This window comes from Halichoeres trimaculatus, unplaced genomic scaffold, assembly GCF_033239565.1.
Source record: "Halichoeres trimaculatus isolate MK-OKI-2021-1 unplaced genomic scaffold, fHalTri1.1 fHalTri1_scaffold_4, whole genome shotgun sequence".
NCBI classification, from domain to species: Eukaryota; Metazoa; Chordata; class Actinopteri; order Labriformes; family Labridae; genus Halichoeres; species Halichoeres trimaculatus.
The window spans coordinates 34,088,969-34,104,347 of record NW_027437182.1 but is presented as its reverse complement, the minus strand read 5'-3'; the positions used below and the strand labels follow the sequence as shown (position 1 = coordinate 34,104,347).

The following is a 15,379-nucleotide window of genomic DNA, read 5'->3' as shown; positions in this document are numbered from 1 at the left end:
ACCATTTTTGGTTTCGGAGGAGAAAATTTTTGCAGAAAGGGTTCAAAAAAATTTTTTTTAATTTTGTGAGGCAAATAGCCGGCTTCCTGTTGGAGATAGGTCAAGGGTAGCAGCGTGTGATTTTTGCGTCTCGATGATACGAACATTTTGGTGTTGGTTTCATCTCTCTACGACATTCCTAGCCCGAGCTAGGGCCCTTAGCGTGTGCCTAGGTGGCGCTACAGAGCTTATTATGGGATGTCGGGGGTTTATTTTTTTATTTTATAAAATTTTCGGAGCTACACAATATGTGTGCCAATTTTGGTGAGTTTTTGAGCAAGTTTAGGGGTTCAAATTAGACGAAACGCGTAGGGCGGAATAATAATAAGAAAGAAACGCAGCAGGAACAATAGTGTCCTCCGCCTTCGGCGGAGGACACCTTCTAGCCCTGCTAGAAGGTGTCCTCCGCTCAGGCCGAGGACCCTAATAAGAAAGAAACGCAGCAGGAACAATAGTGCCCTCGGCCTTCGGCCGAGGGCACTTTCTAGCTTGCTAGAAAGTGCCCTCTTCCGTAGGCCGAGGACCCTAATTAAAGCTGCAAGCAGCGTTAGACGGGTCCTCGGGGCTCATGCCGGCTCCTGTCCCCCCACAGTCTGTCATACTGTGTGTCTCAATGAGACTAACATTTTGGTGTTGGTTTCATCTCTCTACGACATTCCTACTGGCCGCTATGGCCGTTTTAGTGTGCCTAGGTGGCGCTAGACAGCATTTTATGGGATGTTTGGGGTCAGGTTTGGTTCATGTTCATGTTTGGTATTTTTTCTCTTTTTTTGGACGCAAATAATGTGTGTGCCAATTTTGGTGGATTTCTGAACATGCTTGGGGGTGTAATAAGCGATGGGAGAACGTCAAAAGGGTGTAGTAAGAGTAAAAAATATTAAAAAATATTCTCTCAGAGCCATTAGGCTCACTTCCACCTATGCACAGCAAAATAGCCCTAACTGGGGCTAGGAATGTCCTAGACAGATGAAACCACCACCAAAATGTTCCTCTTATTCTGTTGGACACAAATACCATGATAGTAGGGCAAAACCGGCATGAGCCCCGAGGACCCGTCTAACGCTGCTTGCAGCTTTAATTTTTACAGCTGGTGGAAAAATAAACATTTCTATATCATTCACGTATGGTTAAAACGAGTATTCATTGGTTTATATGGGCTTTAATAAATTAGTACAATTAAACACCTGTTTTACAAATGAAAGTTACAGGATTTACCAGTCTTTGGCATTACTTCCCTTGTATTTCAAGGACTGTGTTGTATTTATCATGGCAACTCATTCCAGTAGATGGCGGTAATTCAGTAATACTTGCCACCGGCGTTAGCGCCGTGCATTGTGGGAACTGTATTCCAAGAACACCGGTCAGATGCAGACACAGATAGAAACGTTCTCTAGTATCAGTGGGACATCCTGGGATGTATACAGTAGACTTTACAACTTTTACCATTCTGCCTAACAAATACTGAATTTGGGGCAAAATAGCAGGCACTACTACTGTCGTACGCGGTTTGTAAAACATCCGCGGGGATCAGTGGAGCGGCGGGGGATGACGTCACGCGACCTGTCAACAGTATACGGCCTGGTCAACAGCTGATCTCACCAAAACACGAGCGGATGCAGAGGAAGATATGAGTCTGTTTCTCTGTCGGTCGGTCAACTTATTGTACACAGCTGCTTTGCTCCAGCACATGGGAGGAGGGAGAGGATTCACCGTATCCCCAGAGATCCCGCAAGATGACATGAAGTGGATTAGACTGATTCAAACAGGGGACAAGCCAGGAGAGAGCGCTAACGTCGGGAGCTCTCAAACAACGGATTCCGTATGTGGTTTAAACAGGTACGGTAAATTAAAGTTTCTAGGCTTCAGTACTGTTTATTTTACTACCTGTCATCTTAGTTATCAGCAGTATTTTTGAACGTGAAAGGCAAGTTGGACCGTGTAGCTAACAGAAGCTAACAGAAGCTAAACGTCTGTTGCTCACTTAGCTACAAGCAATTTATTGTAGAAAAGGGGTGGGAAATATAATTGTGGTGTAATGCAAGACTATACAAGCTTCTGCATTTAAAGGGAGATTATCAGTCTACACATCATAAAGATGCGCACGTATGTTGCTGCATTTATCTGCATTCATTGAGACGAGTTGGCATTTTTAAACAATAAATTCAACCTGGTAGCAGCATCAAAATGTACGGTTGTTTCGTGGTGAGTTACCAGAGATTGTACTTCACAACAGAGGCAGCGTTGATCAAGTTTTAACGGCTACCGAGCAACCCAGTATTTTGGAGTTAATCGCGACCGTATAACTGGTGACTTTTGGACAAATACTGTAGATGTGGTGCTTTGTTATTCGTTATAGCTGACTCTAAAGACGTTAAAAACACTACAGTTGCGTTAAATGCATGATTAAACGATTCGGTTATGTTCAATTACGTTTTGTGTGGTATCATTCAATGTCAATGTGATTAGAATGCACAGCTAATGGTAGCATTCTCTGCTGCGTCTTCTGCCGAAGGGGGATGTACGTCAGTGTGACATGACGTACCAGCGGGGTATAAAAGAATCGATCTTGCTTCGTCTCGTTCTTCTCACAGACTCTGGAGGTAAGCCCCATTTCGTTGTCTCTTAATTTGATGTAAGCATATGTTGTGTTGAACCTGAGCAATGTTAAACGTGATTTAAGGTGAAATGAAAGAAGGATATCACGTATAAGTAAGATTTTGCTGCTCTGCGGTGAGATTTAAAACTTTCTAGAAGCTTCTGTGAGGTGTGTTTTCTGAACTACTTTGATTGTGAAACAATGTTAGCCTTTCTATCAAATAAGATATACATAATTAAGATGGTGTGATACATTTTTGGCGCATTTTGAGTACATTTTGATGACTTTTTAGTCAGCATTTGTGGGTGGTGCTTCAATGCTAGACGTATGCTAATGTTATGGAAATCTCAGCCTTTGTGCGTGTTAGCCCGCTAGCGAGGCCTGCTCCGTGTGTGGTTTTGTGTCCTGTTGAGAGAAATGCTCGGTAGTCTTTACTCCAAAGACGAAAATTGTCCTAAATTAAATAAGTTTTATATATGTAAGATATTATGTTACATTTGTGGTGAATTTGAAGAACATTTTGATGACTTTTAGTCAGCATTTGTGGGTGGTGCTCCGACGCTAAACGTATGCTAATGTTATGGAAATCTCAGCCTTTGTGCGTGTTAGCCCGCTAGCGTGGCCTGCTCCGTGTGTGGTTTTGTGTCCTGTTGAGAGAAATGCTCGGTAGTCTTTGCTCCAAAGACGATAATTGTCCTAAATTAAATAAGTTTTATATATGTAAGATATTATGTTACATTTGTGGTGAATTTGAAGAACATTTTGATGACTTTTAGTTAGCATTTGTGGTTGGTGCTCTGACGCTAAACGTATGCTAATGTTATGGAAATCTCGGCCTTTGATCTGCATTCAGCCTTTGTGTTAGCACGCTAGCTACTCTGTGCTGTCTTTTGTGTCATGTTAACACAAATACTCGATGAACTTTGATCATGGTGCAGTGGTTACCCTTTAAACAAATGAAATATATATATTTATGAAAGAATTGTACATTTTTGGTACATTTTGAATACATTTTGATGGCTTCTACTCGGTTGGCAAAAGTTGTGTGCATACATATGCTAATGTAAGCTCGGCCTTTGTTCAATAATTGCTTTGTGTTGGCCACGTTAGCCTGCTCTGTTATATTAAGACAAATGCTTGATATTCCTAAACCCAAGTACAATAATTGGCTTCTAAACTAATCAAATGTATGAATTTTAGATGCTATGAAACATTTTTGGTGCATTTTGGAGAGTATTGCTTGGTGTGATATTTGCTTTGTGGGTTTAGCTTTAATAATGCTGTGTCATAGCTACTAGTTAGCCACCATGGTGTGCCAGCCTCGGCCTGCTCAGTGCTTGGTTTTGTGTAATATTGAAAGAAATGCTAGAAAGTCTGCCCTTAACACAATTAAGATATATATTTAAGATACTTTGGTACTTTTTTGGTGAATTTAACAAGATTTTTATGAGTTTTACCTGGTTGGTTGGTGTGTTGCTTTTCTGTAATACTGAGAGAAATGCTTGTTACCTCCAAGTACAATGATTGGCTTCTAAATAAATTAAATATATGTATTTTAGACACTGAAACATTTTTGGTGCATTTTGAAAACATTTTGAAGATTATTACTTGGTGTGATATGTGCTTAAAGGTTGTAGATATGGCTATGCAGTGTCCTTATTCAGTGAACAGAGGTCATAAATAGGACTGTTGCTCTTAGGGTAAGAGGATATGGGCTCTGAATTTCAACATTCAGCATTTGTGTTTAGAAAATGATGACAGCATGCTGTTTTTGTGGCTTTAATATTCCTGTAGTGTTGTAGTCTTGTTTAACAGTAGGAAAATGTTTTTAAAGAGTGAACACAGGATATTGAAATATGAAATAACAAGTTGATATTAATATAAATTATTAATGATAGTAGTAATAAACTAATAAATGAATATTCAATGATTTGTCACCATGGAAACCTTCTTCTTTGTTGTACCTGTTTACTTTCAAATTTGTGAAATAGATATGTCATAAGGATTTGAGCTTAGGCTTCTGGAACTCTTGACAGAGGTTCCAAATAGAAGTGGAACTCTCAGAGGGCAGGCTAGGGCTCTGTTTGTTTACGTTCAAACTTAAAATTTTTAAATGTGGAAGTATTGTCTTCTTTGTCCTGCCTTTTCACATTTTTATTCAGTGAACAGAGGTCATTAATAGGACTGTTGCCCTTAGAGTTAGAGGTTATGGGCTCTGAAATTCAACATTCAGCATTTGTGTTTAGAAAATGACAGCATGCTGTTTTTGTGGCTTTTTTTTCTCCCACAATAATCTTGATTACTCTTAAATAGTATTGATTTGAAGATTCCTTAGCTGTGTGATCTTATGCTCTCCTGTTCTTTTTATTGGGGCATTTTGAATACATTTTGAAGATTATTACTTGGTGTGATATGTGCTTTAAGGTTATAGATATAGCTGCACTGTGTCAGCCTTTTTTTTCTGTGAAAGCTACTTGTTAGCCACGTTAGCTGTAGCTTTTTTCTCCTTGTTTGGGTCATGCTGAGAGAATAGGATATTGTGTGAGTGTGTGTGTGAGGTTTTTCTGCCTTTGTTTTAAATCTTAGCTTGAGCTGTTGATCAGTTGTGTATTTGTCCTGGTTAGCAGGCCAGAGCTAACTGGCATTTCATGAGGGTTAAAGATCCATAATGTGTGAGTGATTAAAGTGATTGTTTGGGACTTTTAAAGTTGTGTTTTGTGGCATTCCTGGCATGATCTAAATCTGTAGATTACATTTGCATGGATTTTTGATGGCTTTTATTCTCCTCAAATTTTCTTGATTTCTCTGAAATAGTATTGATTTGAAGGCTCCCTACCTGTGTTCTCTACTTTACTCTCCTGAGCTTTTTTGGTGCATCTTGAATTCATTTTGAAGATTATTACTTGGTGTGATATGTGCTTTAAGGTTTTAGATATAGCTATGCTGCGTCAGCCTTTTTTTTTTCTGTGAAAGCTACTTGTTAGCCACGTTAGCTGTAGCTTTTTGCTCCTTTTTTGGGTCATGCTGAGAGAATAGACTTATTGTGTGAGAATGTGTGTGTGAGAGGTTTGTCTGCCTATGTTGTTGTTTATCCAAGTTCAAGTTGTTGATCAGTTGTGTATCTGTCCTGGTTAGCAGGCGAGAGCTGACTGGCATTTTGTGAGGGTTATAGAAACATAGTGTGTGAGTGATTAAAGTGATTGTTTGGGACTTTTAAAGTTGTGTTTTGTGGCACCTGACATGCTTTTAATGTGTAGATTAGATTTGCATGCATCTTGATGGCTTTTTTTCCTACTATTATCTTACTCTTAAATAGAATTGATTTGGAGATTCCTTAGCTGCATGCTCTTCAGTACTCTCCTGTGCTTTTTGGTGCATTTTAAATATATGTTAAAGGTTATTACTTGATGTGATATGTGCTTTAGAATTTAAGATTAAGCTATTCCATGTCAGCCTTTTTCCCTGTGAAAGCTACTTGTTACCCACGTTAGCTGTAGTTTTTGCTCCTTTTTTGGGTCATGCTGAGAGAAAAGACTTATTGTGTGAGTGTGTGTGTGAGGTTTTTCTGCCTTTGTTTTAAATCTTAACTTGAGCTGTTGATCAGTTGTGTATCCGTCCTGGGTAGCAGGCTAGAGCATACTGGCATTTTGTGAGGGTTATAGAAACATAATGTGTGAGTGATTAAAGTGATTGTTTGGGTCTTCTAAAGTTGTGCTTTGTGGCATTCCTGGCATGATCTCATTGTGTAGATGACATATGCATGCATTTTATGTGGCTCTTTATCATAATAATCTTGATTACTCTGAAATAGTATTGATTTGAAAATTTCTTTGCTGTGTGATCTTATACTGTCCTGTGCTTTTTTTGGTGCATTTTGAAGGTTATTACTTGGTGTGATATGTGCTTTAGGGTTTTAGATAAAGCTGCGCTGTGTCAGCCTTTTTTTTCTGTAAAAGATACTTGTTAGCCATGTTGCCTATATATTTTTGCTCTTTTTTGGGTAGTTCTGATAAAAGATACATATTGATTACATGTGCATGCATTTTTGATGGCTTTTTTTCTCCTGCTATAATCTTGATTACTCTTAAATGGTATTGATTTGCAAATTTCTTGGCTGTGTGATCTTATGCTCTCCTGTGCTTTTGATTGGTGCACTTTAAAAAACATTTTGAAGATTATTACCAAGTGTGATATGTGCTATAGGTTTAAGACAAAGCTATGATGCGTCTGCCTTTTTCCCTGTGTTAGCTTCTTGTTAGCCACGTTAGCTGGAGCTTTTGGCTGTTTTTTTAAGTCATGCTGAGAGAAAAGACTTATTGTGTGATTGTGTGTGTGAGGTTTGTCTGCCTTTGTTTTAAATCTTAACTTGAGCTGTTGATCAGATGTGTATCTCTCCTGGTCAGCAGGCCAGAGCTTGCTGGCATTTTGTTGAAGTTTTGATCCATGATGTGTGAGTGATTAAAGTGATTGTTTTGGACTTTTAAAGTTGTGTTTTGTGGCATTCCTGGCATGATCTTAATGTGTCAATTAAATTGGCATTTTTGATCACTAATTATTCTCTGACAATAATCTTGATTACTCTTTAATGGTATCATTTGAAGATTCCTTAGCTGTACGCTCTACTGTACTCTCCTGAGCTTTTTTGGTGCATCTTGAATTCATTTTGAAGAATATTACTTGGTGTGATATGTGCTTTAAGGTTTTAGATATAGCTATGCTGCGTCAGCCTTTTTTTTCTGTGAAAGCTACTTGTTAGCCACGTTAGCTGTAGCTTTTTGCTCCTTTTTTGGGTCATGCTGAGAGAATAGACTTATTTTGTGAGTGTGTGTGTGAGAGGTTTGTCTGCCTATGTTGTTTGTCCAAGTTCAAGTTGTTGATCAGTTGTGTATCTGTCCTGGTTAGCAGGCCAGAGCTAAGTGGCATATTGTGAGGGTTATAGATCCATAATGTGTGAGTGATTAAAGTAATTGTTTGGGACTTTTAAATTTGTGTTTTGTGGCATTCCTGGCATGCTTTAAATGTGTAGATTACATGTGCATGTATTTTTGATGGCTTTTTCTCCTACTATAATCTTGCTTACGCTTAAATGGAATTGATTTGGAGATTCCTTAGCTGTGTGCTCTTCAGTACTCTCCTGTGCTTTTTGGTGCATTTTAAATATATGTTGAAGGTTATTACTTGGTGTGATATGTGCCTTAAGGTTTTAGATATAGCTATGCTGCGTCAGCCTTTTTTTTTTGTGATAGCTACTTGTTACCCACGTTAGCTGTAGTTTTTGCTCCTTTTTTGGGTCATGCTGAGAGAAAAGACTTATTGTGTGAGTGTGTGTTTGAGGTTTTTCTGCCTTTTTTTAAAATCTAAATTTGAGCTGTTGATCAGTTGTGTAGCCGTCCTGGGTAGCAGGCGAGAGCTGACTGGCATTTTGTGAGGGTTTAAGATCCATAATGTGTGAGTGATTGAAGTGATTGTTTGGGTCCTTTAAAGTTGTGCTTTGTGGCATTCCTGGCATGATCTAAATGTGTAGATTACATTTGCATGCATTTTTTTGACTTTTTATTCCTCACAATAATCTTGATTACTCTGAAATAGTATTGATTTGAAAATTTCTTTGCTGTGTGATCTTATACTGTCCTGTGTTTTTTTTTTTTTTTGGTGCATTTTGAAGGTTATTACTTGGTGTGATATGTGCTTTAAGGTTATAGATATAGCTGCGCTGTGTCAGACTTTTTTTTTTTCTGTGAAAACTACTTGTTAGCCATGTTACCTTTATATTTTTGCTCTTTTTTGGGGTAATTCTGATAAAAGATACATATTGATTACATGTACATGCATTTTTTGATGGCTTTTTTTCTTCTACTATAATCTTGATTACTCTTAAATGGTATTGATTTGCAAATTTCTTAGCTGTGTGATCTTATGCTCTTCTGTGTTTTTTATTGGGGCATTTTGAATACATATTGAATATTATTACCAAGTGTGATGTGTGCTTTTAGGTTTGAGACAAAGCTATGATGCGTCTGCCTTTTTCCCTGTGTTAGCTTCTTGTTAGCCACGTTAGCTGGAGCTTTTGCTCCTTGTTTGGGTCATGCTGAGAGAAAAGACTTATTGTGTGATTGTGTGTGTGAGGTTTGTCTGCCTTTGTTTTAAATCTTAACTTGAGCTGTTGATCAGATGTGTATCTCTCCTGGTCAGCAGGCCAGAGCTTGCTGGCATTTTGTTGAAGTTTTGATCCATGATGTGTGAGTGATTAAAGTGATTGTTTAGGACTTTTAAAGTTGTGTTTTGTGGCATTCCTGGCATGATCTTAATGTGTCAATTAAATTGGCATTTTTGATCACTAATTATTCTCTGACAATAATCTTGATTACTCTTTAATGGTATCATTTGAAGATTCCTTAGCTGTACGCTCTACTGTACTCTCCTGAGCTTTTTTGGTGCATCTTGAATTCATTTTGAAGAATATTACTTGGTGTGATATGTGCTTTAAGGTTTTAGATATAGCTTTGCTGCGTCAGCCTTTTTTTTCTGTGAAAGCTACTTGTTAGCCATGTTAGCTGTAGCTTTTTGCTCCTTAGTGGATTAGCTGAGAGAAAAGACTTATTGTGTGTGTGAGGTTTGTCTGCCTATGTTGTTGTTTGTCCAAGTTGTTGATCAGTTGTGTATCTGTCCTGGTTAGCAGGCCAGAGCTAAGTGGCATATTGTGAGGGTTATAGATCCATAATGTGTGAGTGATTAAAGTAATTGTTTGGGACTTTTAAATTTGTGTTTTGTGGCATTCCTGGCATGCTTTAAATGTGTAGATTACATGTGCATGTATTTTTGATGGCTTTTTCTCCTACTATAATCTTGCTTACGCTTAAATGGAATTGATTTGGAGATTCCTTAGCTGTGTGCTCTTCAGTACTCTCCTGTGCTTTTTGGTGCATTTTAAATATATGTTGAAGGTTATTACTTGGTGTGATATGTGCCTTAAGGTTTTAGATATAGCTATGCTGCGTCAGCCTTTTTTTTTTGTGATAGCTACTTGTTACCCACGTTAGCTGTAGTTTTTGCTCCTTTTTTGGGTCATGCTGAGAGAAAAGACTTATTGTGTGAGTGTGTGTTTGAGGTTTTTCTGCCTTTTTTTAAAATCTAAATTTGAGCTGTTGATCAGTTGTGTAGCCGTCCTGGGTAGCAGGCGAGAGCTGACTAGCATTTTGTGAGGGTTTAAGATCCATAATGTGTGAGTGATTGAAGTGATTGTTTGGGTCCTTTAAAGTTGTGCTTTGTGGCATTCCTGGCATGATCTAAATGTGTAGATTACATTTGCATGCATTTTTTTGACTTTTTATTCCTCACAATAATCTTGATTACTCTGAAATAGTATTGATTTGAAAATTTCTTTGCTGTGTGATCTTATACTGTCCTGTGTTTTTTTTTTTTTTTGGTGCATTTTGAAGGTTATTACTTGGTGTGATATGTGCTTTAAGGTTATAGATATAGCTGCGCTGTGTCAGACTTTTTTTTTTTCTGTGAAAACTACTTGTTAGCCATGTTACCTTTATATTTTTGCTCTTTTTTTGGGTAATTCTGATAAAAGATACATATTGATTACATGTACATGCATTTTTTGATGGCTTTTTTTCTTCTACTATAATCTTGATTACTCTTAAATGGTATTGATTTGCAAATTTCTTAGCTGTGTGATCTTATGCTCTTCTGTGTTTTTTATTGGGGCATTTTGAATACATATTGAATATTATTACCAAGTGTGATGTGTGCTTTTAGGTTTGAGACAAAGCTATGATGCGTCTGCCTTTTTCCCTGTGTTAGCTTCTTGTTAGCCACGTTAGCTGGAGCTTTTGCTCCTTGTTTGGGTCATGCTGAGAGAAAAGACTTATTGTGTGATTGTGTGTGTGAGGTTTGTCTGCCTTTGTTTTAAATCTTAACTTGAGCTGTTGATCAGATGTGTATCTCTCCTGGTCAGCAGGCCAGAGCTTGCTGGCATTTTGTTGAAGTTTTGATCCATGATGTGTGAGTGATTAAAGTGATTGTTTAGGACTTTTAAAGTTGTGTTTTGTGGCATTCCTGGCATGATCTTAATGTGTCAATTAAATTGGCATTTTTGATCACTAATTATTCTCTGACAATAATCTTGATTACTCTTTAATGGTATCATTTGAAGATTCCTTAGCTGTACGCTCTACTGTACTCTCCTGAGCTTTTTTGGTGCATCTTGAATTCATTTTGAAGAATATTACTTGGTGTGATATGTGCTTTAAGGTTTTAGATATAGCTATGCTGCGTCAGCCTTTTTTTTCTGTGAAAGCTACTTGTTAGCCATGTTAGCTGTAGCTTTTTGCTCCTTAGTGGATTAGCTGAGAGAAAAGACTTATTGTGTGTGTGAGGTTTGTCTGCCTATGTTGTTGTTTGTCCAAGTTGTTGATCAGTTGTGTATCTGTCCTGGTTAGCAGGCCAGAGCTAAGTGGCATATTGTGAGGGTTATAGATCCATAATGTGTGAGTGATTAAAGTAATTGTTTGGGACTTTTAAATTTGTGTTTTGTGGCATTCCTGGCATGCTTTAAATGTGTAGATTACATGTGCATGTATTTTTGATGGCTTTTTCTCCTACTATAATCTTGCTTACGCTTAAATGGAATTGATTTGAAGATTCCCTAGCTGTGTGCTTTTCAGTACTCTCCTGTGCATTTGGTGCATTTTAATTATATGTTGAAGGTTATTACTTGGTGTGATATGTGCTTTAGGTTTTAGATATAGCTATTCCACGCCAGCCTTTTTCCCTGTGATAGCTACTTGTTAGCGAAATTATGTAGCTTGTTCATCCTAGTTTAAGCTGTTAACTAGTTGTGTATCTGTCCTGGTTAGCAGGCCAGAGCTCACAGGCATTTTGTAAGGGTTAAAGATCCATTATGTGTGAGTGATTAAAGTGATTAATTGGGTGCTTTAATGTTGTTTTTTTTTGGCATTCCTGGCATGATCTAAATGTGTAGATTAGATTTGCATGCATTTTTTTGTGGCTTTTTATTCTCCCACTATAATCTTGCTTACTTTTAAATGGTAGTGATTTGCAAATTCCTTGGCTGTGTGATTTTATGCTCTATTGTGCTTTTTGGTGCATTTTGAATTCATTTTCAAGATTATTACTTGGTGTGATACGTGCTTTCAGGTTGTAGATATAGCTCTACTATGTTGGCCTTTTTTTCTGTGAAAGCTAATTATTAGCCACATTACGTGGCTTGTTCATCCTAGTTTAAGCTGTTAATCAATTGTGTGTGTGTCCTGGTAAGCAGGCCAGAGCAAACTGGCATTTTGTGAGGGTTAAAGATCCATAATGTGTGAGCGATAAAAGTGATTGTTTGGATCCTTTAATGTTGTGTTTTGTGGCATTCCTGGCATGTTCTAAATGTGTAGATAAGATTTGAGTGCATTTTTTGTGGCTTTTTCCCCCAACAATTTTCTTGATTGCTTTTAAATGGTATAAATTTGCAAATTCCTTGGCTGTGTGCTCCTTTGCTCTCCTGTGCTTTTTTTTGGTGCATTTTAAATATATGTTGAAAAACTTTTACTTGGTGTGATATGTGCTTTAAGGTTGTAGATATAGCTACGCTGTGTCGGCCTTTTTCCTTGTGTTGGCTACTTTTTTGGCTGCATTGTGTGGCTTTTTGCTCCTTTTTTGGGTAATGCTGAGAGAAAAGACTTATTGTTGTGCGAGAGTGTGTGTTGGGTTTGTCTTCCAAATTTTTTCAAGTTTAAGCTGTTTATCAGTTATGTGTGTGTCCTGGTAAGCAGGCCAGAGCAAACTGGCATTTTGTGAGGGTTGAAGATCAATAATGTGTGAGTGATGAAATTAATTGTTTGGGACCTTTAATGTTGTGTTTTGTGGCATTCCTGGCATGCTTTTAATGTGTAGATTAGATGTGCATGCATTTTTGATGAATTTTTATTCTCCTACAATGATCTTGATTACTCTTAAATTGAATTGATTTGCAGATTCCTTAGCTGTGTGCTCAACTGTACTCTCCTTTGCTTTTCTGGTGCATTTTAAATACATTTTGAATACATTTGATGACTTACTTGGTGTGATATGTGCTTTAAGGTTGTAGATATAGCTACGCAGTGTGGGCCTTTTTTCCTGTGTTAGCTGTTTGTTAGCCACATTATGTAGCTCTTTCTCTTTTTGGGTATTTCTGATAAAAAAATACATATTGTTTGAGAGTGTGTGTGAGGTTTGTCTTCCAATTTTGTTCATCTTAGTTTAAGCTGTTGATCAGCTGTGTATTTGTCCTGGTTAGCAGGCCAGAGCAAACTGGCATTTTGTGAGGGTTAAAGATCCATAATGTGTGAGTGATTAAAGTGATTGTTTGGGTCTTCAAAAGATGTGTTTTGTGGCATTCCTGGCATGATCTAAATGTGTAGATTACATGTGCATGCATTTTTGATTGCTTTTTTCCTAAAATAATCTTGATTACCGCTCAGTAGTATCGATTTGAAGATTCCCTAGCTGTGTGCTCTCCTGTACTCTCCTGTGCTCTTTTTGGGCATTTTGAAAACATTTTGAAGATTATTTCTTGGTGTGATATGTGTTTTAAGTTTTTAGATATAGCTACGCTGCTATGGCCTTTTTCCCTGTGTTTAAGCTCCTTGTTAGCCACGTTAGCTGTAGCATTTTGCTCCTTTTTTGGGTAATGCTGAGAGAAAAGACTTATTGTTGTGTGAGAGTGTGTGAGGTTTGTCTTCCAATGTTGTACATTTTAGTTTAAACTGTTAATCAGTTGTGTATCTATCCTGGTTAGCAGGCCAGAGGTTACCTGCATTTTGTCAGGGTTAAAGATTCATTATGTTTGAGTGATCAAAGTGATTGTCCAGGTCTTCTGAAGATGTGGCATTCCTGGCATGATCTTAATGTGTAGATTGGATTTGCATGCATTTTTTTGTTGCTTTTTTTCCCTCCCACAATTATCTTGATTACTCTTAAATGGTATTGATTTGCAGATTCCTTGGCTGTGCGATTTACCTTCCTGTGCTCACCTGTGCTTTGGAGACTACGACTGCTGCATTTCTGCGATCTTCTGTTCCAGGACACACACATCTTGACACTCATACATCTCTTTAAACCGACACACACCTAGACTAACTGCTAATCTGCACGCACTTTAATTGATTTTATACACATCCACTCAAGCAGACACACACACTCACACACACAGACACACACACACTTGCCCTCAGCCAAGGTGAGTTAAAACATTTCTACATTGTAATGTTAGGTGAAGCGTTGCTATGTGAAGCCTTGTGAGTATGATTGGCACAGATTGACTGGTGTTTTCTCTGTGAGCGTGGACTCAAAAATGTTTCTTCCTCTTCCTGTTCAGATGCCAAGAGCGAAAGGCCATCGGAGGGCGTTGGCCTTGAAGAGGAAGAGGGCAGAGGACCACCCCTGGACTGCCCTCGAGCCTGTCCCCGAGTTCGTTGCTCGTATGTGTCAAACTTTCATTTCAGAATGTTTACTGATATAGTTTGGATGTAATGTCCCTTAATGATGTTCTGACAAACTTCAATGTCCTTTACAGGGCGCGGTACCGGGTACCGCCACCGAACGCGGAGATGGCCAACCTCTGCACTGACCCACCGCAGCTGCAAGTTGGTCACTCCAGCGCATCGTCCGGACCAGAAGGTACGATTTTTGTTTTATTTATTGAAAAATTGCAGCGAGTAAGGTGTCTGTTGGTAGGTTTGTCTGTTCTAAAACAACGTGTGTGTTGTTGCAGCTGGTGTTCGTCGTTGGAGACTCCCACCTCCGGGCCATGGTGGACGGCTTCGTGCCCATGCCGGTAGGTTCTCTGTCCTTTGCTTTTCTGTCTGTTCCAGGTGCATCGGCAGCCGAGCTGAGGACAGAGGCCCTGCACGCAGACGTCCCGTGGACCCCCGACGCCGTCTGCGTGCTCGCCCCGAGCAACAACCTCACGGCCAGCCGGACTGTTGGCGAGGCAGCGTTGGACTTCGGTGCTCTCCTGACCTCCATCGCCAGCCGCTGGCCCAAGGTGTGTGTTTGTTTCAAGTTTTTGTTGCCAACCGTTTGGTTTTGTGTCAGCAAAGCTGGTGTGAGCAGCCTTTGTATTGTCATGCACTTGTTTTAGAGAAATGAATGCGATCTGCTGACAAAGGTTTTTTTCTGTAAGGTGTTCGTGCTGGACTTCCCTCCACGCCTGAACATCCACCCGGGCCTGCAGTTGGCGCTGCGTCAGGAATTCCACCGAGTCGCAGCACGCATGGGTACGTTTCAATAGTTTTTCTGCAAAATCTGAGATTTGAGAATTTCATATGTGCTAAAAAACTGTGACTGCATGCATGGATGAACACTCACATGTAAATGCATGCGTTAATGTTTACTTCAAGTATTTAAGTATTTTTTTGTGTGTGGTTTGTGACACTTGTTTCAGGTTTCCCTTACGTGTCTGTGGCTGAGCACCTCCCCCTCCATCGGTTGGAGCTGTGGTGCCCCGACGGCGTAAGTATTGTCCTAATTTTTACAAGACACTTTATGTGACGCTAAAGAAAACATCCAACTAACAAGGTGAAATGTCTGCTGTGTCTGACTGTTTTTCAGGTGCACCTCAGCGACACTGATGGGACCCCTGTGCTGGTGGATCTGCTGTGGAACGCTGCTGTCCAGCAGCTGACCCAGCGTCCGCCCTCGCCCACGCCCGCGGTGTCCCGCCGGACATCGCCGCGTGCCACGGTG

At 39.2% G+C, this 15,379-nt stretch overlaps 2 protein-coding genes across 8 annotated transcripts in view; one reads left to right on the top strand and one right to left on the bottom strand.

Annotated features, from left to right (window-relative positions):
- The window catches only part of mcf2l2 (MCF.2 cell line derived transforming sequence-like 2), a 239,912-nt gene that overhangs the window by 165,610 nt on the left and 58,923 nt on the right, over positions 1-15,379 (bottom strand). The gene's annotated exons all lie outside the window — the stretch shown is intronic.
- LOC141788760 (uncharacterized) lies at positions 13,635-15,379 on the top strand (the record flags this gene model as incomplete). Its single annotated transcript, XM_074667818.1, has 6 exons — positions 13,635-14,112; positions 14,208-14,311; positions 14,406-14,678; positions 14,817-14,910; positions 15,078-15,145; positions 15,245-15,379. Coding segments are annotated over exons 1-6 (801 nt in total), but the record flags the coding sequence as incomplete, so codon positions are not given.